The 25,214-nt window shown below is 45.6% G+C and overlaps 3 protein-coding genes across 3 annotated transcripts; 2 read left to right on the top strand and 1 right to left on the bottom strand.

The window, feature by feature from the left end:
- Positions 1-10,525: 10,525 nt before the first annotated feature.
- Positions 10,526-10,990, top strand: PtA15_11A358 (uncharacterized protein; the record flags this gene model as incomplete). Its single annotated transcript, XM_053161257.1, has 1 exon — positions 10,526-10,990. One exon carries the CDS (start codon positions 10,526-10,528, stop codon positions 10,988-10,990), a length of 465 nt encoding a protein of 154 aa, XP_053025222.1.
- An 8,349-nt stretch (positions 10,991-19,339) lies between these two features.
- Positions 19,340-21,033, bottom strand: PtA15_11A357 (uncharacterized protein; the record flags this gene model as incomplete). The annotated part of the gene is made up of 6 exons (XM_053161256.1): positions 19,340-19,637; positions 19,748-19,818; positions 19,919-20,253; positions 20,388-20,593; positions 20,659-20,717; positions 20,788-21,033. 6 exons carry the CDS (start codon positions 21,031-21,033, stop codon positions 19,340-19,342), a joined length of 1,215 nt encoding a protein of 404 aa, XP_053025221.1.
- Positions 21,034-22,651: 1,618 nt separating this feature from the next.
- PtA15_11A356 (uncharacterized protein) lies at positions 22,652-24,006 on the top strand (the record flags this gene model as incomplete). Its single annotated transcript, XM_053161255.1, has 3 exons — positions 22,652-23,180; positions 23,265-23,652; positions 23,742-24,006. The coding sequence occupies 3 exons, from the start codon at positions 22,652-22,654 to the stop codon at positions 24,004-24,006; spliced, it is 1,182 nt and encodes a 393-aa protein (XP_053025220.1).
- Positions 24,007-25,214: the final 1,208 nt, after the last annotated feature.

Below are 25,214 nucleotides of genomic sequence, written 5' to 3'. Positions count from 1 at the left end.
GGCTGGTGCGGTGTTCCCTCAGCTTGGAGGCCGTGATGAGAAGAAAAGGCCTGGCCATCAGTGACTGCACAAATCTCGGCGGGTCCTTGCAACATTCCCTGTGGTTGGAAAGATTGATCAATAGTAAAAATCAGCTCAGAAGCAAGCAGGCAAGGAGGAAGACAAGGAGGAGCAATAGTTGGGGGAACGTGGCTCGGAAGGGGTGCGGAGCTTGATGGAGGATGTGATGTGGAGGTGGGCGTGCTGTGGATGGGGTGTGGGCCGGGCAAGGAGGAGTTTCAGGGCCTGTCTCTAACGTGACAGAACCCTGAATGGAAAGGATACTAAGTATCCGGTAGTATGGCGCTGGCAAGGCAAGAATCAAACAACAAAAGACCTTAGTCTAAATCTCAACTCAACCGTCAACGCGCGAGGAGTAGCCACGCCTCAGCACAAGGGGCCTAGCAGAGGTAGCTCTTGCTGGAATCTCTAGGATTTGTGCCGGAGAAAGGAAAGAGAGGAATAGGAACCGGGCGCGCTTACCTGTGCGGAGAATTGCTAGGTTCTGATAGTCTGAAGTAGGTGGCTGGTTCAAATGAGTCAAGTTTTAGAGAAAGGAAGAGGGTGGTGTTGGATGGAGTTGAGTGAATAAGCTTGTAAGAGGAAAGGAAAAGGTTAGGAGGGAAATGGAGTTCAAGTTGGAAAGGCCCCAATCGCTGAGTCTGATCAGCAATGCGGACGGGCTTGGTACCAAGAAACTCTGGGGGAAAAACCCTCTCTTTGAGAGGGTGCCTGTACTATATGGAAGGGAGGAGGTTCGAGCTTCAAACCTCTTCTTCTCCCAACTTCCAGCTCGCTGTTAAGCGGGCATAATACTCAACAGTTTGTACTATGTGTCATTTGTTGCGCGCAACTCATCTACCATACTATACTGTAACAATCTTTCCTGCGCTTCATGCCAGAAGGGAAGCAGAATTTGTGGCCCCTTGTTGGCACTCTGCGCTGTCCGGACTAGCAGAGGGCTGACAAGGAGGCAGGCGCAGAGGGACACATCTGAGGATGTGGGTTGGTGAGGGTGGGGCAGATGGAGGATGGTGGTGATCCGATGAGCGGACTTGGAAAAAATGAGAGGGCCAAGGGTGACGTGTCCCTCTGATGGGCGGACTTTGTCTTGGCCCTCTGACCTTTTTTTTGGGTTAGCTTGGAGGCTGGCATCTTGCCACTGTTCCCACCGGCTGTTGTCAGGTCAAGCGCGTGTGTTGGCAAACCGACCCCAGGCAAGTTATGTTAAACTTGCCTGAAGTCAAGTGCCGGCCGTTTGGCTGTTAATTCGGCTGGCAGTTTGACGGTTGACCGGAGGCTGACAGGTGGGCGGTCAATCAGGCGGGTGTTTTGTCTTTGACGGCAGTTTTGACGGGTGAAACCTTAATCCGCGCTAACTTAACCAAGTCCCTCTATTGGAGGGGGGGCGCCGTCCTGCAGGGACCCTCTGAAGGAGGGACTTATGTGCTATGTCAACCCCGCGGCAGTAGAGAAATTATAAAATTCTTCTTTTTTTTTTGATCTGCTGTAGCGCCTGCATCTGCTATCAGCTGAATATGAAATTGCCCAACAATCGGAGGGGCTTTACCAGGAGATTCACACCATGTCAATTTCTACTCTTTCAAGTTCCTCACTGCTTCCCTATATGACATTTATTGATTGCATCACTCCAATGTGGTTTTCACCAGGGGAGACTTTGACACAATCTCCAGAGAGTGCCTGATTGTAATTTTATGTTGTTCTGAGTCTGATTTCAGTCAGATGTGTATTAGGAAATTATTGATAAATTATTCAGAAGTCAATGGGAAGTCTGTTATAATTTATGAGGAAGTATCACAGGACCTCATGCAATGTTTTATAGAACTCTTTCATTCTTTATGTATAACTCAATTACAACATATAATGAAATGATAGTTTATGGTATTCAAAATTGCATATTTCACTCTTTACATAAAATCATAAAGCCAATTTTTGCTGGGAGATGTCAGTGTGCATAAAACTTAAAGTGACATCTCCCAGCCAAAATTGCAGTTTATGATTTTATGTAAAAAAATCTTATGCCATTTTGAAAGGGGGGTTCACAATAGGATAAAAATAAAACTTTAGAGCTAATTTTAAGGCCTTTATGAACAACTTTTTAAAAAATAAAGATTTTGCTCTGATTCTCAGGGGATACCCAGTCCTGTACACCTTGCCAGTTTTTTAAAAATTTGTTGATAAAGACCTTAAAATTGACTCTAAAATTTTACTTTTATCCTATTGTGAACCCCCCTAATACCATAGTTACTCAATGCCCAAATATTAATCATTTATGGCGAATTTATTTTGATCAATTTCTCTACGTGCAAGGGGTTTCACACACCATAAATGTGACTAGCTGGGGCTTTAATGGCTTTCTGACCAGTTTTTTACTTGTTGTGGAGCTGTGAAAAGCCCCTCTGGCAATCTGTCACCCCAATGTACGCGCGTACACAAAGGTGACATTGGCAAAATGAAAAAAACAGCTCACATGCATGTGCATGTAGACATTAAAACACAAAAACACAAAAAAAACACAATCTTATATGTGTTAAGAAGCCAGGTTGTCTAGCTGAAATATGGTACCACAAACCTCCAAGCTTGACTTGACTCATATTTTCACCCTATCTTCATCCTTTTTTGGCTCAATTATAGATGATACCAGCCTTTCTTAGGGAAACATGCCAATTCAGATGGGTGTTTCACATCATTCTAACTGGGGTGTACATGTTGTTGATCTGAAAGAGGCCCAGCCTGCAATTTTCAAAAAACTTTTATGCATGCACATGAGGAAAAAATGAGCAAAGTGAAAACAATGAACACCTTCATGAGCATGTGAATAATATGAATTTAACCCCAAGAAATCATCACAATCAACAAACAGTTCAACTTGAATTATGATTCAATTGTGTTCATTGTGTCCTAGTGGTTTCAACTGTGTTCTGAACTTCTGCATGACTTGTGGATCATTTATGGATGAATTCAGGATCAGTTTCAGATCAGTTGTGGAACATTTCCAGAATCTTTTATTACTTCTTACACTACCTTCATCAAAGGCATCCAGCAAAGTTACAGAAAATGGGTACGGTATGGCACTCTCTGGAGAGTGCGTCAAAATCTCCCCTGGTGTTTTAGGCTGAACCCATAATTGGTGCCGCATGTTTTCAGCCCTTGACTACCCACACGGGTGCGCAAGGGGCTAACACCCACTATTAAGTAAATCAAATAGCACATTCAGTGCGCGCTCCAAAGATAAGAGAGCGCGCCCAATACAACGTAGATATAGTCAAGACTGAAAAGCTGCGCTACGCTGCAGAAAGCGGCGATTTTAGCGCAGCGCAGCGGGCGCCGCTAACCCCCCAGCCCAAAAAGCTGAAGCGGTAGCGTCCCCGCGCTGCGCTACCGCTTTCTGCAGCAAAACACCGCTATTTCCTTGGATGACATAGCGTAAGCGCAGCCAAAAAAGCGGCGCTTTCGCTGCGGGAAAGCGCAGCGATAGCGGTGTGCGCTTTCAACCGCTACTGGGGTGCTTTTGCGCGCTGCACTGCTTTTTAGCTGATACTTCTTCCGCACTTTTGGTGCTGCGCAGTTAATTCAGCTCAAAAAGCAAGCGCGATTATCTTGCTTGCGCAGCTAGCTCAGCAACGGTGGAGCGCACCTTCTCAGCTGCCGCCAATGTTTGTTCATCAGGGCGGGCCGGACTTGTGATGCGATCAATTGAACGTGCTATCAGCAGCCACTTGTGGTTACGCGGCGGGGTCAAGTTGGGTGGGGTTTTTGAAGATTCTCAGGCTGTTCTGGACGCTGCCAAAAAAAAACCCAAGTTATCTTCTCCCTCCAACATCAAGAAGACTAAACAGCCAAAAAAATCGACCAAGAGTCAGGGGGTATAGGTCACTTTTTTAGTTTCTGTTTCTTTTTGAGTATATTTTCTCTCTATTGCGGCAAACATGCAGTAATATTAGCTATGCTGCACTAATAAAGCGTGAAAAGCGGAAAAGCACGCACAGCAGGAACCCAGATTATAAAAGCGGGATTTGCCGCTGCAAATCCCGCTTTTCTAGCGAAGTGCCACTGCCCTGCGCTACCACGCAGCGGTTTTGCGCTTCTGAGGCACTTTTGTGGTCCGCTAAAAAAAGAGGAATTTTCCCTCCATTTTCAAAAAGCTGAAGCGTTAGCGGAAAATTGCTATAAAAAAGTGCAGCGCAGCGAGCCCATTTCTGCTGCGCTGCACTACTTTTAGTGCAGCAGTTTCAGCCTTGATATAATGACCTGATGTTAGTCCGATTGATGTTCCCTTTATAGCATAGCTTGAGAAAGCCAGACCTCTCATCCGCGGAGTTCGTACAACCCGCGGAGGGTTAAACCGTTGATCTATAAATCCTAAGATCCAAGTGTTGAGAAGAATTTTTCCTCCAGAGATTCCCAGATACCAAGCCCACCAACATTGTAGTCAACTTACTACATAAGTAGTCTACGATTGGGGCTTATCTGTACCAAGATCCTTAGTTTGTTTCCACTTCTATCAACCTTCTTCCTTTCCAACCTCGACTCTTATCATCTCTATCTCTCATCTCCTCCATCTTATCCGTACTCCTCGCCAAATCTGTTAAGACCAAGTAAGTAGTTCCTCTTCAGTTCAGCTATCTGATATCTCAGAGAAACCCTTATCCCAGCGGTCTGCCAGACCTGGTAGTATTTGCTCTACCAGCCTCCCGTGCCACAGGAAAGTTTTCATCTCTCTATATCATCACCTTTGGTACTTATAAAAGTACCTTTCTATTCGACAGACTACCACAGAAGAGGTACCCGCCGACATTTGGGGGCCTCATTGGGAAATTATTGATTCCCTAGACCATCCTATTTTCTTCTCTTAGTCTTCTGTTCTCAAAGAGAAAGAACTGACTATTGCTTTTATCCTATTATAGGACGTGTTGCTCTATAACTATCCTTAGAAGTAAGAGTGATAAACCAGAGAGTACTCTTCCCAGACCGTTACGTTATACATAGCTTGATTAATATTAGAACGAGTACGTATAGATACTGAAGCACCCTCAGACTAGCTCATCACTGACAAATATCTTGATCAGTGGCCCCCGTCCAATCAACTCTCAGGAGTTATTTTTCCAGCTCCAGACCTGCTCACACAGAACCAGTGATTGGCTCTTCCAAAGCGTTGAACCCTCGCCCAGAGACTGATAGCCAACTTCCTAACAGAAGAACAAGCTTAACCAACAACAGCGCGAGGCCTGTTGTTTTCACAGTCTCTAAACCCTAACGCGGTTATTGATAACCTGTTTGCAAGCGTTTTTTGTCCAACCGGCAATACTGCGGGTGCCACTGCCAATAACGGTACCCGACCAACAACCTCTGCAGAAAGGATTGCAGCTATCCCCGCTTTCAACCCTCCTATGTATAGCAGACCCGATTAATCTGTCAAATACCCGAGTTCCTCCTGTGTCAAATCAGATCAATCCGGCTGCTAACAGAGTTGGAACTTCTACCGTTGATATCCAACAACAGTTAGCAGGTACCCAAGCCTGGAGAAGAGAAGTAGCTAGAGAGACTCCCCGCGACCCTGACAAAGCTTCAGTAGAATTTGTGCTTGGTTAGTCGGACATAACCTTACATTTTTTTTCTCCATAATGCCTCCCAAAGACTTAAAGACATCTAACTCTTCTTCAAAACCATCCTCTACTAGGTCCGCAAAACCCAACCTCGTTCCGCCAGGAGAATTCCTCAGAAGAAAGAAGAGTGTTCCCCCCGAACCCCGCGAGGGAGCTCCTAGAACGAACTCACCTCAGCTACCGGGATCATTACCGTTGGGCGCACGCAGCCAACCAAGAGGAGGCGATGAGGACCATAAGGACTCAGGCAATATCCTCCCACAGAGCGTTGGAACGCATGATAGGTCGGGACAACCTGTTGCTACTGACAGAGGGGTGGAACCTGTACTTAGCTTGGGCGGGGGGGAGCTACGAACCAGAACAACAACCTGTAGTGAATCGCCTGGTCACTCTTTATTGTAAATCGTTATGTATTTCGGCCAGTAGTAGTAGTAGAAAGACTAGAAATGATATGAGAAAGATTTAACAATAAGTGAAAGAGTTCAAACGCAATGAAGAGATAACAAAACAAAAGAAACTCTACTAACAGAATAAAGAAGCAATCTTTACAAGTAAACTGAACACAATTGACGATAACGAAGAACAATCTAACTAGAACACAAAATCAAACTGAAAGAAAACAATTTGTTTAGTAAATAAGATAAACAAGCAGAAAACAAGGATGATTAACAGAAACCAACGCTGTGACTCCTTGAGCTTGATATTTTCTCCTCCTAAACCGATACTGTTTTGCATTTCTTGATGCTAGCTGAGATTTTTGAAGAATGTGATTGTGAGTGTTTGACTGGTTGAACTGATTGATGCTTGATTTTACCTGAGTAGTTAATCCTTCAATGCGATGGCTTTCAAACCGACTAGATCGAGTATACCGTGTGGAAACTTCGAACGACCAGCCAACCAGACACGCGAGACCGAGAAAGCAAGAGAAAAAGAACTTTTCCGAGTTTGAAGCGAAGTCTACAAGTGCGTCCACGTGTACACACAACATTGCATATGCACTATGCATTGTGTCCACGAATTACACTCAACACAACCCCACGTGAACCCAAGCGGCAGATCCAATACAGCAGCATTGTCATCACCCCTACCAGCCAGCGGCGCAGCCAAACCAAAACATGCCGCCAGCCAACCCCGGTCAAGACCGGATGAGACGCCGAAGAGCTTACAGGTCCTCAATTTACGACAAGGTTTACAGAATGTCCAGGACGCTCCAAGGCTACTACCAGCACTCGGAGCAGATGCAAGCTCGCAATTGGGGGGGGGTCGTCACCATTGACAGTAAGCAATGCTACTCATGTCTTTGGGATGATGTTCAAACAAGTAGAAGCAGTGGTTGATGGTAATGCTTGTTTGTTATCGGGGCAAATTAATGGAGAAGTCAGGTCAATTCTTCCTTCCTTACATTTGATGATTCATAAAGATTCTACAGTCCCTACCTCCAACCTTATCCAGCGTGGCATAGACACTAATGACGCTCATTTCAAATCTGTTAAGTTTTCTATTAATAACCTTAGCAATCAACAGTCACTACACATGCAAAACATTATTAAAACAATAAATGAGATGAGAGTCCAACAAGACCCCAAGAAAGAGGAGTCAGATCCTCGTGCAGTGATTGGCAAAGTAAGTGAGATAGAGAAACAACTGGAAAACTTGAGCGTACTATCAGCGCAAAGAGGCTTGTGTGACAAACAAGGAGAAGCTCTAGTTAAAGAAATGAAAAGGATTAAAGAAGAGATAAAACAACTGAAAACAATGACTTCAAACAATCCAGTAAGCAGAGCCAAACTGGTTCAAATGTTCCAAGAGCTGTCGGGTCGTATTGAAGACAAAATACAGATTGCTACCACCTCAACCGCGAGTCTCCTAGACGATAAAACAACAACTGATAAAGAAGCTAATCATTCTTTGAACAAAATGATAGCTGTAGTGCAACAACTGAGCGCTGATATAAGCTCATTAAAACAGATACCCGTGACAGGAGGATGCTCTTGCAACAAACATGAGCACCAAGTAAACTCAATAGATCAGGTACAAAGGTTGTTGCATGAACACCACAGAGACATAGAGAAGCTATTAGTCTCTAAATGGGGGGAGAAACCCGACTATGGGGCAGCGGAAAATTTATCTAATGCGGACATAGAACAGCAACTGGAAGAGAACGGAGAAGCTCAAAGAATAGACTCTGAAAATATCTACTACACTGGACAAATTTGCCGACAATACCGAGACAGCTAACGCGTCTCTCAGAAAACAGCTACTGGAATTACAACAGAGCGTTGAGAAGTTGACCTGTGCTAAAACACCTGTTAATGCGAACTTAATGACAGCAACGGTGTATCCGCTGCGCTACGCTAAAAAAAGCGGCCTTTTAGCGTAGCGCAGCGGTTGACCGCTACGTGACCAGACCAAAAAGCAATAGCGCAGCGAGAACACCGCTGCGCTACTCGCTACGCGCAGCGATTGTCCGCTACCCTCCCAGGGCCATTAGCAAAAGCGCAGCGAAAGCAAAAATTCGCTACGCTACCCGCTAAATTAGCGGATAGCGGAACAGTTTTATGTTCTAAACATGTTTTTATGTATGTTAAACTCTTTTTCCTTTTTTTTTTTTTGGATCCCACATGGCATAGAGAAAAGCGGCGCTGACCGCTACGTGATTGCTTCTTTAGCAGGCTATTTTTTGATTTTTTTTCCGGGAAAATCAAAAAGCGCGTAGCGCAGCGATCTGCCCGCTGCGCGCAGCGATCTGCCCGCTGCGCGTAGCGCGTAGCGCAGCGACACGAAAAATTGCTACGCTATATGCAGCGCAGCGGATACACCGTTGATGACAGCAAGGCTACACAACACCTCTAAACCCGCATGTCAAGACAACCGACCGGATGCAGACTTACAAAAGCAACTGGTCCAAGCCATTAATAAATCAGACTGGCCGACATTCTCTGGCAAAGGAGAATACAATCACTTAGAGTTCATACACTGGATTGACACGGCAAGAAATGACAGTTTCATCAGAGATGAGGTAATTATCCTTAGGGCCTGTACCATAGACCCCAATTTTCGCAAATTTTTGCACAATTTCAATTGGGGCAGGCTAAATATACACCAAAAAATTACTTCATCCACTCCAAAAATGGAGTGAACAGTAGTCCACTCCAACTTTCATTGGAGTGAACCATAGTCTACTCCAAATTTTGTTGGAGTGAACAAAATTACACTCCAAAAAAGCCTGTTTTTTGGAGTGTACCCATGATGCACTCCAAAAATTTTGTAGTGAACCCAATTTCACTCCAAAAATATTTTTTCAAGGGAGTTTTTTTTTTTTTTTTTTTGGAGTGCACAGATGTTTACTCCAAATTTATTGGAGTGGATTAAGGCTTCTCAAATTTAAAAAAAAAAAAATGCAATTTTGAATCTGTATAATCAAAACTTGTAACTTTGAAAAATGTATATTCCAAGTTCTTGGGATGGAGTACCAGGAAAAATTTATAGCAGTAGTATGCAGGTTACACGAATCAACCTAATTGAATCCCCCCAAATTTATTTCTGGTGAAGGTTTTAGTCATTGTAGAAACTGAAAGAATTGTACATACATCATTTTTGATGTATTTTAAATACACATATGATGCTGACATAAGGTTTTGTTCCTCTTTGAGAACCCTGAATTCTTTCACTAGAATATTGTGTAAAACCACTCCAATAAATTTGGAGTGAACGTCTGTGCACTCCAAAAAAATAAATCATTTTACTTTGGAAAAAATATTTTTGGAGTCCAATTGGGTTCACTCCAAAATTTTTGGAGTGCATCATGGGTACACTCCAAAAAACAGGCTTTTTTGGAGTGTAATTTTGTTCACTCCAACAAAATTTGGAGTAGACTATGGTTCACTCCAATGAAAGTTGGAGTGGACTACTGTTCACTCCATTTTTGGAGTGGATGAAGTAATTTTTTGGTGTGGATTTAGCCTGCCCCTTTCAATTTCCCACTCCAAAATTGAAATGGTGTATCACACGTTGATAATTTTGAGAATGACCACCAATGGATACTGCTTGATTTGTGAAATTGACAGCAACCACAGTATCCAACTCAAATCACTGACTCCTCCCATCATAAAAAGGTTGCCTCCACACTTCCTTGGTGTTGCACACATTTCCAAACCCACTCTCGTCTTCAACATCATTACCAAAACTGCACAATTCCCCTCTGTCTTCTTCTAAAATCACCTTTGTCTTCTTCTGCAATCCAACAAACTATGACCAAGACCAGTGCTAAACACCAGCCAGAAGCGATGAAACTCCCTCTCAAAGCCACAAATCAGTCGGTCAAAGCCACCAAACAGCGGAAAGGACTTCATAGCTGGACCCTCGACCAGAAGAAAAAGGTGCTTGAACTTGTCCTGGACTACTCTCGGCGTGGACATGCCACCGACAACGCTGGCTTGAAGAAGGATGCCTGGCCTCTGCTCGCAGCTGACTTGAACAAGGCCTGTGGGACCAGCCTCGATGTTCAACAGATCCAAAACCAGAAAGGTGCGATTCGGAAAATATATCAAGACTTCAAGTTTCTTTGCCACCAGTCCGGGTTTGGTTGGGACGAAGAAGGCTTGACTCCAACCGCAGATCCAAGGACTTGGGATGAGCTGTTTGCAGCTCACCCAAGACGAAATTTTGATAAGCTCAAGGGAAAGTCATTCCCACTCTTCCACCTTGCCGAAGATGTCTTCCTTGGAACTGTTGCGTCGGGCGAATTGGCAGATACCGGCTTTCCAGGATATCAAGAACCAGAGCTTCCCGTGTCCCCCCCAGAAGCCCCTCAGTTAAACCACAAGAAAGCGTTGGCAACTTTGAAGCGACAACTGGCTATGGAAGCTGATGTCAATGAGGAGGAGGATCTTGGCAACTCGGCTCAACCATCCCCCAGTCAACCCATTCCAAAAAGGATCCGCGAAGGCAAGAATGATATCTTGAGCAATGGGATCACCGGGCTCATTTCTGCCATTGGAAAGGCTTCGGAGGGATCCAAAGACCTTGTTGGAGCAATGCTATCTATTGCCTCTAACCAAAATCATTCTTCCAGACTTACCAATACCTCACCCACCACCAACAAAAGCTCATCCGAATGTGCCCTTGAAAAACTTCAGCAAATGTTTGGAGACGACATCCCGGACAATGAGTTTGTTGACTACATCAGCATCATTGAAGATAACAGCAAAGCACGAACCTTCCTGAAGTTAGTTCAAACAACCTCGCCAAACATAGTCCAAAAGTGGCTTGCCAAAGAGGTTCTTGTGCGAACACAAGCTTGTGCCAAGGAGCTTCTCGCGTGATGTTCCCCCATTCCATTGACGCACACAATGTATATACACTGTTTTACAGCTATCCCTTGAGTCTGTGTTTCACTGCTTCTGTATTCTGCCCAATCTTCAATTTTTTCTCTTCATCCCGGCTGTTGCTTATCCTTTAAGGACATTGATGACCGGTCTGACCGGTCATCAAGATGACTCAACCCAATTCAAGCCTCACTGGTCATCGAGGATTACCGGTCTGACTCTTCATCAAGCTGAAGCCTTGCGATTACGGGTAAACACCGGTGCCTCTCGATGACCGGTAAACACCGGTCATTGAGAGATGAAAAGCTCCTTACTTCAGCATTGAGTGAGGTCATCAAGATGAAAAGCTGCTTGCTTGAGCTCTTTGGAGAGTCCCTCTTGGCGAGCTGGTAACATGGCTCGCCAAGAGAGACTCTCCTCCGGCCGAGCTGGTATCGCTGAGAGGGGAGTTCCTCTTGGCGTCTCGCTGCTTGCTTGAGCATCAAGAGAGTTCAAAGATGACCGGTCTCACCGGAATCTGCTTGCTTCAGCATTGAGAGAGTTCATCGAGGATGACCGGTCTCACCGGAAGCTGCTTGCTTCAGCATTGAGAGAGGTCATCGAGGATGACCGGTCTCACCGGTCATTGAGCTGAAGCCTCTCAATGACCGGTAAACACCGGTCATTCTGAGTGAGTACATTAGGGGGCTTCAAAATTGATCCAGGAAGCGTTCCAGGTCCAAACTCCAGGAAAACCAAAACACAGCCAAAAAATAATTCCTGGAGGTTCTACATTGAGACCCCCAGAAAGAGGAACTTCCTGCATTTGAACCCAGGAGAACAAGACCTGGAAATGATTATCTGTTTTAACATGTTTTGTCCCATGCCTTTGGGGTCCCCGAAGGACCAGCTCCTTCCCCCCCACGCAACCACAAGTTGATCTGACCTCATCGGACTTTCTTGTACATTTTTTTTTTCATCAGCAGTTTCAAATTAGCTCAAACTGCATCAATTCCGACTACTCTAATTGCTGTCGACCGGGAGGGACTTTCCCTGTCGACAGCCATATAAGGCAGTTGACCGGGAGAAGTCCCTCCCGGATGACTGCTTGATATGGCTGTCGGCCAGGAGGGACTCCTCCTGGTCGACTCTTGTATGTATGTGGTTGTCGGCCGGGAGGTACTGCTCCTGGTCGACTGCCTTGTATGGCTGTCAACCTTGAGATACTGCTCCCGGTAGACTGCCTTATATGGCTGTCAACCGGGAGGTACTGTACTACTGCTCCAGTCCCTCCCGGATGACTGCTTGATATGGTTGTCGACCGGGAGGGACTCCTCCCGGTTCCTCCCGGTCAACTCTTGTATGTATGTGGTTGTCGACCGGGAGGTACTGCTCCCGGCCAACTGCCTTATATGGCTGTCGACCGGGAGGGACTCCTCTGGGTTGAGTCTTGACTGCTTGATATTACTGTTGAGTGGGAGGTATTTTCTAGCATGGCGGGCGGTGGACAAAAATTCGCTCGAAGTTAGTGTGAGGTGGTGGGAAAGATGATGTAGGGGTGTCGAAAAAAAAGGCGGGGGTCCGGGGTTTGAGAAGAAAGGTGGGATTTATCCTCTTTTGTCCTCTTTTAATTTCCTGATTTCCTGTTTTCCTGGATGTCCTGGAAGGGCATAGGAAGAAGGAGATCAGGTCCGCAGGAAGCGTTCCAGGTCGCTCATTTTTCCTGGAAACTCCGACCTGGAACGCTTCCTGGATCAATTTTGAAACCCCCTATTGTACAATGTAGATTGTAAGCAAAAGACAAATGATCATGCAAGTTCAATATGGGAGTTTGCCCATGTGGAGGAAGAAAAATATGTAAATTGGACTAGGGAAACCTGAAAAAGAAACGACTGCTACAGACATATGATTCACTCTGCTCATCACTCTGCTCAGTCTCTAGAAGTGTAAGATACATATTGCTCCCATAGCTTTTTGGCTATGCGGTAACGGCGCTGCTTCATGGCTGCAACCTCTTGGGCATTTGTGGTACAATTTGAAGTGCCCTCGGAGGTCTCTGGGATTTCTGGGTCGGTCTGTGAGTATGAATCTTGTGAGGCAGGTGGGAAGTTCGGAGAGTGATTGTCATCAAGCATTGATTCATGGCCTTCATGTTTGCGGATGAAATTCCAAAGCATACATAGGCCATAAACCAGTTGAACTTGCTTCTTGAGGCGGACTTCTGGGGTCGATGAGAGTATTCGGAACTTTTGTTTCATACACCCAAATATGCGTTCGATGGTGTTACGAAGGGAGGCGTGTCGGAGATTGTACAACTCCTTGTCAGTACTTGGGCGTTGAGAAGCTGTAGCCTGCTCCTTAAGGTGATATCGGACGCCCCGAAATGGAGTCATCAAGCCTGGCTGCAGACCGTAACCAGCATCGGCAAGAAGGTATTTATTTGATGGGAGCTGAAGCCCTTTGATGAAGGCGTCCATGTACACCCGAGTGTTGTGAGCGCTCCCCTCCCATCCGGCAAGGACAAAGATGAATTCAAATCAAAAATTAACAGCAGCAAGGACATTCTGAGCAAGGTAACCTTTGCAACATCTCCATGCCGCCTGATCGTTCATGGGGACATGAGCATTGATTAGAACTCCATCCACGGCACCAACCGCATTCTTGAACGCAGCGAACTTGGGGTTATCTCGGATCTTGGAGGGCTGGGCTGTTGTGTGAGAATCCAGCTGGACATAATCTGGGTACATCGTTACAAGTGCCTCTAAAACCAGCTCAAAATAACTGCTCATCTTTGTCAGGCTTATGAAAATAATCAAGGAGTGGAGGAGATAGTGAAAATCAAACATACCGGTTGACAGTGTACAATCCTCGACGGAACTTGAGGGCAGTTTCACGCATCGAGTTGTTGTAGCGGACTATGTTCAGGAAGATCAACACTTGCTCTTCCACTGTAGCGGATCTGGCATCTGCAAGCAACCCTTGGCTCCAAAGCTTGGCGATAAGTGCATCAAAGGTTGGTTGTTTCATTACTTTGTAGAACAATTCCTCTCTGGCAAAATTTAATAAGAAATTGACATGGGTTGCTTGTCCGCCGTCTCCATAGTATGGTTGACCGTGATTCATCTGTTTTGCGAGTAGAATAACAGCTATGCTGGCTGCAATGATGGCAGTGAACAACTGTGGGTCCATCGTGAGCAAGACGCGGTGTGGCTTTGAAATTTTTGGGTAAGAGGGGGGGGGCGATAGGCCGGGGCTGGAGGTGCAATGCGATGGCTGTTGGGAGGGGAGGAGTGAGTAGATGTGATGATGTTGGGGGGTTGATTGACCGTGCTGTGGGGTGTTTGTATGGGCTGGATGGATGTGAGGTGAGTTGCATTCTTTGCCGGAAAGCCAGGGCTGAGTTGGTGTGCTGGGAAGCCAGGGCTGAGTTGGTGCCATGGTACATCATTTTGGGTCAATGAATTTTGAGTGTGTGAATTTCATGTTTTGATGAAAGTGAAATTGGGCTCGAAATTGAAATTTGGAAATTCTGGCTATGGTACAGGCCCTTAAATTGCTGACGATTTTAGAAGGACCTGCGTTACAATGGTATAAGACTATGAGATTGAAGACTAAATCTCAAGATTGGGACTTCTGGAGAGCCGCCCTATGTAAGAAATGGGGAAATACAAACTGGAAGAGAAAGAAACAAGAGGCTTTCAATAAGGACCGCTTTATCCCGGGAGAGTTGGAAGCCGCATCCTGGGTCACAACACAGCATGGCAGACTTAAAGCCTTTCAACCAGAACTGGATCAAGAAACAATCAATTTTAAACTGCTAGGCCTGATGGACAAAGAAGTTGAGTATGCCGCTAAAACAGCTATGAGAACATTGGATGCGGATTTGACTACAATGATCAATATCCTAGAAGATATCAGCAACAAAACCAATCTGGGTAGACGAAGAAATAACCAACCTAATACACTGGATAAAGACTGGAACAACCCCAATATGTCTGGAGATAAAGATAAAGTGAAAAATACTCCTTCGGACATAATCTGCTATACCTGTCGCCAAACAGGACACACCTCCCGCAGCTGCCCCAAGAGAATTAATAATATAGGGGAAGATACCAACTTGTCAGACAAATTGGGATCGGAATATAACAAGGAAGGCCCCGTCATTGGGCAAGAATCTTGCCCGGCAAGCACCCGGGGCGACGTCCTTCCAAGTTCTGGATAGTATGCTCCAAGCACAAAGTTGGACTTCACAACAGTTGGCGCGCCCACTCAACTGATCTCAGCAGTACTCAACCAATCTCAACAATCTCAGCCACTCACACCGCGACCCCTGGCCGAGTTACATTTAAGTCCTCCGCCAACCTCATGAGCCAAGTGTTTATGTATCTTACCAAAAAAAACTCAAGTCTCTCCACCCATCAGTCACAACTCACGGCAAACCTCTTGGCCACGTTATCACGCACCAAACTCAAACATGAATCCAAGCCAAGGAATGAACTTTGAAGGATATGGACCTGGTCTCAACACGGTATTATTGTTTCCCAGAATCTATGGCGAAATTGACACAGCACCCATCCCACATAAAGATGGCCCCTCGCACCCGGGTACCCGCCAACAAGTCCGAGTACCCGCGGTAAAATCCCCAGATCTTGGGCAACCGCACCCGCACCCGGCACCTGCCAGGGGAGAAGGGGCAAGTACCCGGGTACTCGTGGGGGTACAACTGGCGACTGAGGAGGTGGGTGATTGAGCTGCTTTGCAGCGCTTCTTGCTTTTCTTTTTAGGTGCCATTGATGGTTGAGGCTGAGGGAGGGCCGGTCGGATTGGGCTGGGGGCAACATGGCATATGGTATGCCATATGTATAAATAGGGCCCGCCGGCGGGTGCAGGCCGCGGGCGCGGGTGTCCAGATTTTGTGTGATTACGCATAATCGGACAAAACAGATTACACAGGACAGTGATGTTGTGTGTGTCCTGTCCGTTTGCGCGCAAACAGACAGGACAGTGATGTTTGGGCCTGTCCGTTTGCGTGCAAACGGACAGGAAGGTGACGTTTGGGCCTGTCTGTTTGCATGCAAACGGACAGGACGAGGTGTAGTCGTCCTGTCCGTTTGCGTGCAAACGGACAGGAAGGTGATGTTTGCGCCTGTCCGTTTGCATGCAAACGGACAGGGGCAGAGGGACTAATAGCTGGTGGAGGGACCAATAACTGTGGCGGGGGGACTGATAACTGTGGCAGAGGGACTAATAACTGTGTCAGAGGCACTATTCAATTTGGCGGAGGGACTACTAACTGTGGCAGAGGGAAAAATTACTGTGGCAGAGGGACCAACAACTGTGGCAGAGGGACTAATAACTATGGTGGAGGCAATTGGTAGTAGATATGACCAAAAGCCCCAGCTGACTCAAAATTATTTCTGTTGGTGGGCTACTGCCTTGCAGCTAAATGTTTTAGTACAGATTATTTAACTTGATGATAAAAAATTTGGTGCACTTTGCAGCACAGTAGCTGGTTCTGGCGGATATCTTTAGTAGGAAATCCGCCAAATTAGGCCCCCAGTTGCACATGACTTGCCTGGGGTGTGATACTGCCAAGAAGCTCACAAGGTGATTTTCAGCGGTATTTCTGCCCACTGTAAAACTTTGAGGCAGAGGGACTAATATCTGTGGCAGACACACTATTAACTGTGGTTGAGGGACTAATAACTGTGGCGGAGGGACTAATAACTATTGCATAGGCAATTAGTCGTAGATATGACCAAAAGCCCCAGCTGACTCAAAATTATTCCTGTTGGTGGGTTACCACCTTGCAGCTAAATGTTTTAGTACAGATTATTTAACTTGATGATCAAAAATTTGGTGCACTTTGCAGCACAGTAGCTGGTTCTGGCGGATATCCTTAGTAGGAAATCCGCCAAATTAGGCCCCCAGTTGCACATGACTTGCGTTGGGTGTGATACTGCCAACAATCTCACAAGGTGATTTTCAGCGGTATTTCTGCCCACTGTAAAACTTTGGGGGGCTTTGGGGCATAGCTGGTTCTGGCGGATTTCCTTGGTAGGAAATCCGCCAAATTAGACCCCCAGTTGCATGTGACTTGCCTGGGGTGTGCTACTTCCAAGAAGCTCACAAGGTGCTTTCCAGCGGTATTCCTGCCCACTGTAAAATTTTGGGGGGCTTTGGGGCACCATAGCTAATGCTTTGGCGGAATTCCTTAGTAGGAAATCCCCAAAATTAGACCCATAGTAGCACACCCATTTCCTGAGGTGTGCTACTGCCGTGCAGCTCATCATGTGCTCTTAAGAGCACTTTCTGACTGCTGTAAAATTTTGGGGGGCTTTGGGCGCCCCAGTGAGGAAGTATGAATTTTTCTTTATTTTTGGGCATTTTTTGTGAAATTAAAATTCCGACTCCCATTCTGGGTAGCGGAATTAATTTTCCAACTCCCAAAATCCGCGCGCGTCAAAATTTGGTCCCGCGGACCTGGGGTGGACGTCGTGAGACGGTCCCCGCGACGTAAACACATTTTGGGAGTCGATAAATTAATTTGTGGGAGTCGATTTTTCAACTCCCTTAATTTATCTCTTCTCCTCTTCTTCTCTTTCAACCCATCCATTTTGAAATCGCAACATTCTCTGGTTCATCAAACCTAGGGCTATATGCCTCTTTGTACCCTTATAAGATTCTAATGCACATGTGAAATGCATATCTGCAACATCAGCCCTGACAAGACAAAGATCAGAGGAAACTTTCCACAGTTAGGGCTCTTATAAGGCTATATGCTAGGCGGCCAGATTTCATAACAGGATGATAAGACAGATTTTAATGGAGGAGGTTTTCATATTGATTAGGGTGTAGATAGGTGTAGATCCAAACAATCTCTACGTGTCATGAGATTGGGGCAGAAGTAGGAGATAGGAAGAGGCCAGAAATCCAACCAAAAGCTCCAGGTTGAACAGGAATGAAGGTGGAGGGGTTTTTTTACTATGTACATGGTGATGAGCTTCGAATATTTTGATTGGAGGATTCAGCTTTATGGCTGGATGCATTTCGATGTGACCTCTGAGTCATTGGTGGTGACTCCTTGTTGATACTTGAGGGAGGATGTCAAATAATCATCAATACTGATGCCCATAATTACTCCTCTGAGATCGGAATTGATGCGCTGAGGTTGGTACTCACATCCGAATGGAGACTTGCATCGGTCTTGCAACACCAGCGTGTTTGTGTGTTGGTGCAGTATTCAGGGCCCCAGTAACTATCCTTTTGGGGTTTTATGACTTTTAAAAGAATCCCGCGGGCCGAAAAAAGGCAAACCACGATCGGACATGTTAACTGCTGTGATGTAGGAGGACATACTGGAGGTAGGTCGGAGAAAGGACTTCAACTCACATGCCCATACCTTTTCACCTGGCTTGAGGGAAAAGCTCGTTCCGCAATACGTATCGGGATACGTGGCATGGTTCCGTACGAGACTTGGACAACTCTTGAATTCCTAGTAGCCGAACGCGCTCGGCAGCCCGAAAACCGCTGCAAAACCAATTATCGACTTGGCAAAGTGCATGTCGTCGTCGAGTTACTGAAGTTAAGCAAGAAGAACAAAAATTTTGGGGAGAAAAAAGTATGCCGATGGATGTTCAGGTGAAAAGGATAGTAGCACGGCTACGATGATTATAATTTTATTAGGATTGCTATCGAGCTTGAGTGAGGAAGGAATTAGTGGATAGGTGTCCGAACGATGGCTCTTTTTATAGGCGTTAGGACTGCCCAGTGCACCCTGCAAAAAGAAGAAAGACCATTTGTACATACAAGATTATCGTCACGGTGATTAGACCTGGCTGATTGAATGTAAGAAAGGAGAAGAAAGGCGCTAGGTGCCCAATCAAGCCTCCCCGATACATAACATTGTGTTGCAGTTACCGGCCAATACAGACACAGCCGGGCGCCGGCGAATCGGGAAACATTGGTACGCATCTTCGCACCCTGTCATGCATCGCGTGACGGGTATCCTGGGTCACCTGAATCGGTGGCGCCATGCGTGCAGTCGGGTTGGCACCGACCTGGGGGCCAGAAGGCGGCCCAAGTTGGGTGCACCGCGACGCACCGGCAGGGGACACGCCCGAACTTAACTAAAGTCCCTCCTGGGCGCGAACCACCAAGTCCAACGTGCAAGCGCTAAAGCAACAAAGGAACCCGGAGAGTGGTTCTTGAAAGAATGATGAAATTCATATATGTATATATATACATTGAGTTTTCAGCCAGTTTTATTCACGGGCAAAAGGGGGTCACTCTATCCATTGCACTATGCTGGTGTACTCCTTGTTTTGAGCCATTGTGCTGCTGGCTTTAAATAATTCAATTTGACTGTCAGGATAGTAACAAGGATTGTTCTTCTTCTTCAGAGATTCTTCGGAAGATGGCCAAGAACTTATCGCCCTTATTCCTGGTGACTTTTTTACCCTCTTCGGTGAGATTGTAGATCGATTTGATCAGTTGGTCTTCCAGCGGGTCGGCTTTGATCAACTCTTCCGCCTCGATTGGCTTGAAGAGCGGATGCTCTGTCAGATGCTTGACCATCCATACGTTCAAGTCCTTCACATCCGTGATCGTATAGATTATACCATTCGGTTTGAGGATGTATCCGTATTCTGATAGCAATGTGGGCCTGTGTGTTGCGTTATCGTAACAATTTCGATTAACTTTGTGATATTCGTTGGTCCTCTGCCTTGCAAATTGCGGGTATAGAGAAGTAGGTAACAGGATACGATGACTAACGAGATGATTCTTGCTTTGTGTTTCCTAGCCTTGAAATGTGGGTCAGGAAATAAGAAGAACATTTTCGAGAGCTGCGTGTGAAATGAAGGATAAGGTTAAGGTACCAAAAACGATCAATCAAGAAAACGTTCCTCTAGAGCGAGACAAGCGGGAATGAGAAATCGTGCTGACCTGATGCTTATAGAAAAAGTTGGGCGAGAATTTCATAGCATTTGCCCGGATAACGCTAACATTCTCGAATCTTCCCGGCTTAGGAACCCAGATTGGAGCTTCATCGTCTAGTTCATCATCTGGTGCTGGTTCGTTTGGCACTTGACTGGCAACCTGATCCTGGTGAATATCCTTGACAAACTTGGGCATCTGCTTGGGCAAGCTGGGTAGTTCAAAGACGAATTCGGCCCCTTCAACCCCGGATGAGTTTTGCTGCTGTATAATTTTTTGTTGGGCCCTAAGTGCGAGGATCTTGTCTTCCACGTATTGACAGACATGAGGACGGATCTCTAGTCCTGAGAACCAAACATGTCGATCGGTTAGTGAGGTTTGTTTCAGAATTCGCTGGCAGAGATAGATGGCCAAAGATAGAGGAAGTGTGCTTGCAATCTTCAAGATGAATATCTCAACACGGGTTTTACACATTTACCTAGCATCAATTTTTCTGGAAACAAAGGTGCCATGGCAATCAACAATCCTCCGAAGCCGCACCCAACATCGGCGAATTCTACCACTTTTTTCGAATCACGATCTGTGCCCGCTTTCTCGTCTTGTTGGTCGGTTGAATTTGAGTTTTGGCTCCGAAAGAACTGAGGATAGTGTTTTGACCAATCCATTTCCTCTGGTCGGGCAGGACTTAAGGGGCGAAAACCATGAGAACTTTTGGAGGATCTTCTTTGGCAAGTTATATCATACTCAACTAGTCAAGATTGTGGTCTGAAAACGGATTCGCATGAGCTCGTTGCCGATAAAACCTTTTCTACCAAGAATGAATAATATAGCATCAGCGGCCACGATTGAGCTGAATTGGCAGGTTATGTGTGAGTTACTCTGGGCATAATGTGAGGCAACTTTTCCTTCGCGGGTTCAGAAGATTGGTCCATTTTCGATGCTTTGACGGGTTGGTTCGAGGTGTCGACGGCTGAGAAGTTTCGCTTCTTGTGGTTGGCGCCCATCCTCAGTCGAGCGAACAGAAGGCTGCTACACACCAGGCGAGATATGGCGAACAGCTTCGAGGTTGTAATCGGTGAGTTGATATCCAGCTGGAGTTCGCGCGCAGATGGGAAACATGGCATAATCTTCACGCCGGGCCGGCACCAAGTCCGCGGCACCAAATCCGCGACGAAACTTTCATCCCTTTGTGTCAACATCAAGACTCCGATGATCGTTGGGGTCTTGGCTAGATTTGCTACAGCCAAAAAAATACATAAATATTTAAAATCACCCCCTTCGCCTCGTCCCTCGGAGTCTATGCAACTCCGGCCCGAGAGCCAGGCTGTCCCTCGCAGAGAGTGCCCGTGTCTGGAATCATTTTGGGTTTTAATTGGAAGAGCCCACACTTTTCACACACTGACAGCGCCTGCTGATATTCAGGCCGGAGCTGATGAAAGATGTATACCTTCAAGGATCGTAATTGGCACTCCGCGCTTACATACCTGAAAAGGCTCATGGCCCGTCAATGTTGCAGCAAGTGGACATGGATCGGTGACTGCACTCAGGCCGCTCGAGCTTGAACCCAACAGAAAATGTTTTTTCCATGGATGCCGGTGTCCTCGCCGGTTTCCCAACACGTCCTGGTCGGGATTAAAGCGCAATCGACAAGACCACTCATATCAGACCTGGGGCCTTATAAATATGTAGCTTGTGTTTATATCGAAGCATTAATCATCTATTCAATCGCGATGGTTCATGCACAATTGTGATTTCTTCTGTTTGTACCCGTTGCAACTTGATCAACGTGTTAAATAACGATGCGGAGCTGGAAAGGGTCATGAGACGAAATCAATTGAATTCCAACATGCGTTGATCTACATGAATATGAACATGACTTGCCAAGAAGCTCAAGGAGAGAAAACTGAGTATCTTCAGGCCAAGTCTCGCTCGCAAGGCGTTTATGATTTCTGAGTGCAGTGTGCTTTCCTGGGACAATATCCACGGGCCGGAACACTCGACTACATGGCCCAAGCATATACACCGCGCTGCATATTACTCATGAATCGATTCCTTAAGTGCCAGCACCTCCTCAGATTCGCTCTTGATGCAAAGAATAGTAAGTCGTTGTCAAATGCGAAAGCATGTCTCTGGTTAAGCTTCAATGATTCCGATAGACTTTGTGTGACTATGCTCCAAGTCTGTGCCACACATCTTACTGGAATGGATCCGGAATCCTCAGATATCCTGCGAGCCAGAATGCTTGGGTTTCGATCTCATATCCCCTCTCGTCATGATTCCTAATACACTTTCTGGCAGTCTTGAACATCAAGCCTTCTTCAACGCTTGATAAAATATTTAAATATCTTAATCTGATTTCTCGGTTTTAACAGCTTCCTCGCTCACGTAGCCAAGCCCAACATGAATCATACCCAGAGAGCATTCTCTTCTGATGCAACGGCCAAAACCACATTTTCTCGGAGTGATATAACCTTGTATATTGAGATTCATGTGTCAGACACCCACATCATAGTTGTATTTCCGGCTCTCTCCTCCTTCTTTTGAAGCGCTCCCGTTTCCTATTTGAATCACACCGATAGCAGGCTTGGTACTTCATCAATTCTCTGCACACTTAGTTATCAATCTGCAGAAGTTGACAAGCATTTCCTTAGTCGTGTTGGCTTTTGTTTATTATTTACCCCCATAAACAATCAGGAACATAAAATCATTTCTAAGATATAAGTTTTTCAATCTAGCCTCAACATGTTCGATCAATGGAAGCCCGCTCTCGATTTTGAGGATGGTTCTCTTACCAATCATCACCATTCCCAAGTCGGTCAAACAGTCGCAGAGCAATTTTCAATGGAGAGCCTGCTGGACTATAACCCTATGATGCTATCATCACTGTTGTTGTTGCCGATGCCCTTCCTAAAACCACAACATGTAGATTCAATTCCAAGTCAGACGAATCGAAATCCGTTGCAGGAAAGCCTCGGCGACTCAGCTTTCACATCTGATCTCGCCTTTCACCCGCCATTCCACCAATCTATCCATCCCCTTGAACCTCGGGAATGTTCTCCTTATTCACCCGCATCATCGCCAAATGGATCCTGTTCAGGCCTCTTCCGAGCCCCTGGGTCCCAATTCATTTTTTCTTCTCCAAGCAACCCGGATCATCCAGAGGCCGTCTCCGATGTGGGTTTCGGTACACCCGGTCCGTCAAGCCAAGCTGAAATACTTCCCGATAATTGCTCTGAAGCCTCGAATCAGTGTTTTTTGAACCGTCCACAAGGTTAGATTGTGCTGATCGAAATGTGCTGATTTATATATAAGTCAAATTGACGTGATTTACTTTTCCTTTTTTCCTGGTTTTTAGCTGCGGGAATGTGGGACCAGACTGCAACGAGTTCAACGGTGCCAAACTTCTGCGGTCTCACCCAATCAACGGCATTGCCATATAACCCAACGGAAACCTTCCCCGCCACTAGTACTGGTGGACTTTCCGACTTGCCAGTCTCCTTGATGGCTGACGTTTTCCCGCTCGAATCAAGCCACTGTGCTCATAACCAACAGAGCTTCGAGGTCTTTTCGCGTCCATGGTCCAGTGATTACGGCAACTCTCAGCACACGACCTTCAATCTTAACGTCCCGCAACCGTCCGCCTTGCATTCAAGCTCTGATACTTCCAATAAACCAAACAATAGCTGTGAAAATGTGCCAGCAGTAAAGCTCAAGCGCTACTCATGCCCAGAATGTGGTCAAAGGTTAGGCTTATCAGGTTTTAGACCTCGAGGTGCTGTTCTTTTTTTTCTGAAACCCTCTTGTTTCTTGTGTTTGTCTTGATGTGAATTAGATTTGCTCGAGCATTCAACCTCCAAACACATATCGCCACTCACGCAGGAATGCGACCTTTTTCATGTCCGGCTGATGGCTGTTCGAAAGCATTCAGTCGTCGCCATGACCTTGGGAGACATGTTGGCGCAGTTCATCGGGAATGGCTAACACTTAAAAACCTCACGGTCGACGAGGCTGTCAAGCCCTTGCGATGGAAAACCGGCTCGATCCATAAGACCCAACATCACAATGCTTCTAGTAATAAAGTCAAGAAAGAAAAATAGATAGTTGATGGCTCCTATTCATGTGGAGCACCCGGAAAATCTTCCAAACTCTTGCCGTGTCTTGTCTTGGACCCTCTGCCAACAATTTTACATATCACTTCACCTATTTTTGTCCTGCTTTCACTTCTTTATTTCGAAAAATATGTGAAGATTTTTCTATCAGTGGACCCCGGGTGGACTAGGAATGCATACATACTCTTCTTTCTAAATTTACATTGTTTAAAGGGTTCAAGCCGTTTTGCATCGGTCTAAATGTTTCAATATCTCGGACCGGGAAAGTAATTACATGAGCCCGAACAGGCATTCGGAAACTTCTCGAGAAAACTTCTTTTCTTTTCATAATATCTCTACTTGATATGGTTTTCAAGAAAAAAATATTTCCATGTTAGTTCCTATGCTGGTAGGAATTGTAAATCCTTGTATGAGTGTAGGACCCCATTGCTTTTGATGTCTTCTGTCACAAGAAAATGCCAAACTGAACTAAGTCCCTTATCAACAAATTTCTGAAAATTTGCCAAGATGTTCAGATTTGGGCATGCTCGGCAATCAGTGGAGGACTTCCTGTGGATCTGGAAACCCAGATTTTCCCAGATTTATGCAGGGAAATCTAGACAGATCTAGGATTTGGGACAATCAAGCCCAGATTTCCCCATGAAATCTGGAAAAATCTGAGTTCCCAGATTGACAGTAAGTCCTCCAGTCTTCAGTTTTTAAAAAGTTGCTGATAAAATCCTTAAAATGGGATTTAAATGGATGACTTCCCGTCATCATTTAGAGAGCTCTAGATGCCTCTCTAAATCCTAAATTAAGACACCTATCAGAAACTCAGGCAGTGCACATGAAAGTAATGAACTGTAGGGCTAGGAAAACATTTCCCTTTTTGTCAAAAATTAAGAATTTGGGTGTGTAAATTGAGATCTGGGAGGCTCCCAGACTCGACAGGAAGTCCTCCAATTTTTGTTAATTTCTATTTTTAACCCCTCTATTAGGGGGGTTCACAACAGGATAAAAATAAAATTTCAGAGTCAATTTTGAGGCCTTTGTCAACAGATTTTTAAAAATCTGGCAAGATGTACAGGACTGGGTGTCCCCTGAGAATCAGAGCAACTTCTTCATTTTTCCAAAAATTGCTCATAAAGACCTTAAAATTAGCTCTAAATTTTTATTTTTATCCTATTGTGAACCCCCCTATTGGAGGGGGTATTTAG

The sequence above is a fragment of the Puccinia triticina genome, chromosome 11A (genome assembly GCF_026914185.1).
Source record: "Puccinia triticina chromosome 11A, complete sequence".
Classification (NCBI taxonomy): domain Eukaryota; kingdom Fungi; phylum Basidiomycota; class Pucciniomycetes; order Pucciniales; family Pucciniaceae; genus Puccinia; species Puccinia triticina.
The sequence above is the reverse complement of the archived record's forward strand: the minus strand, read 5'-3'. Positions and strand labels throughout refer to the sequence as shown.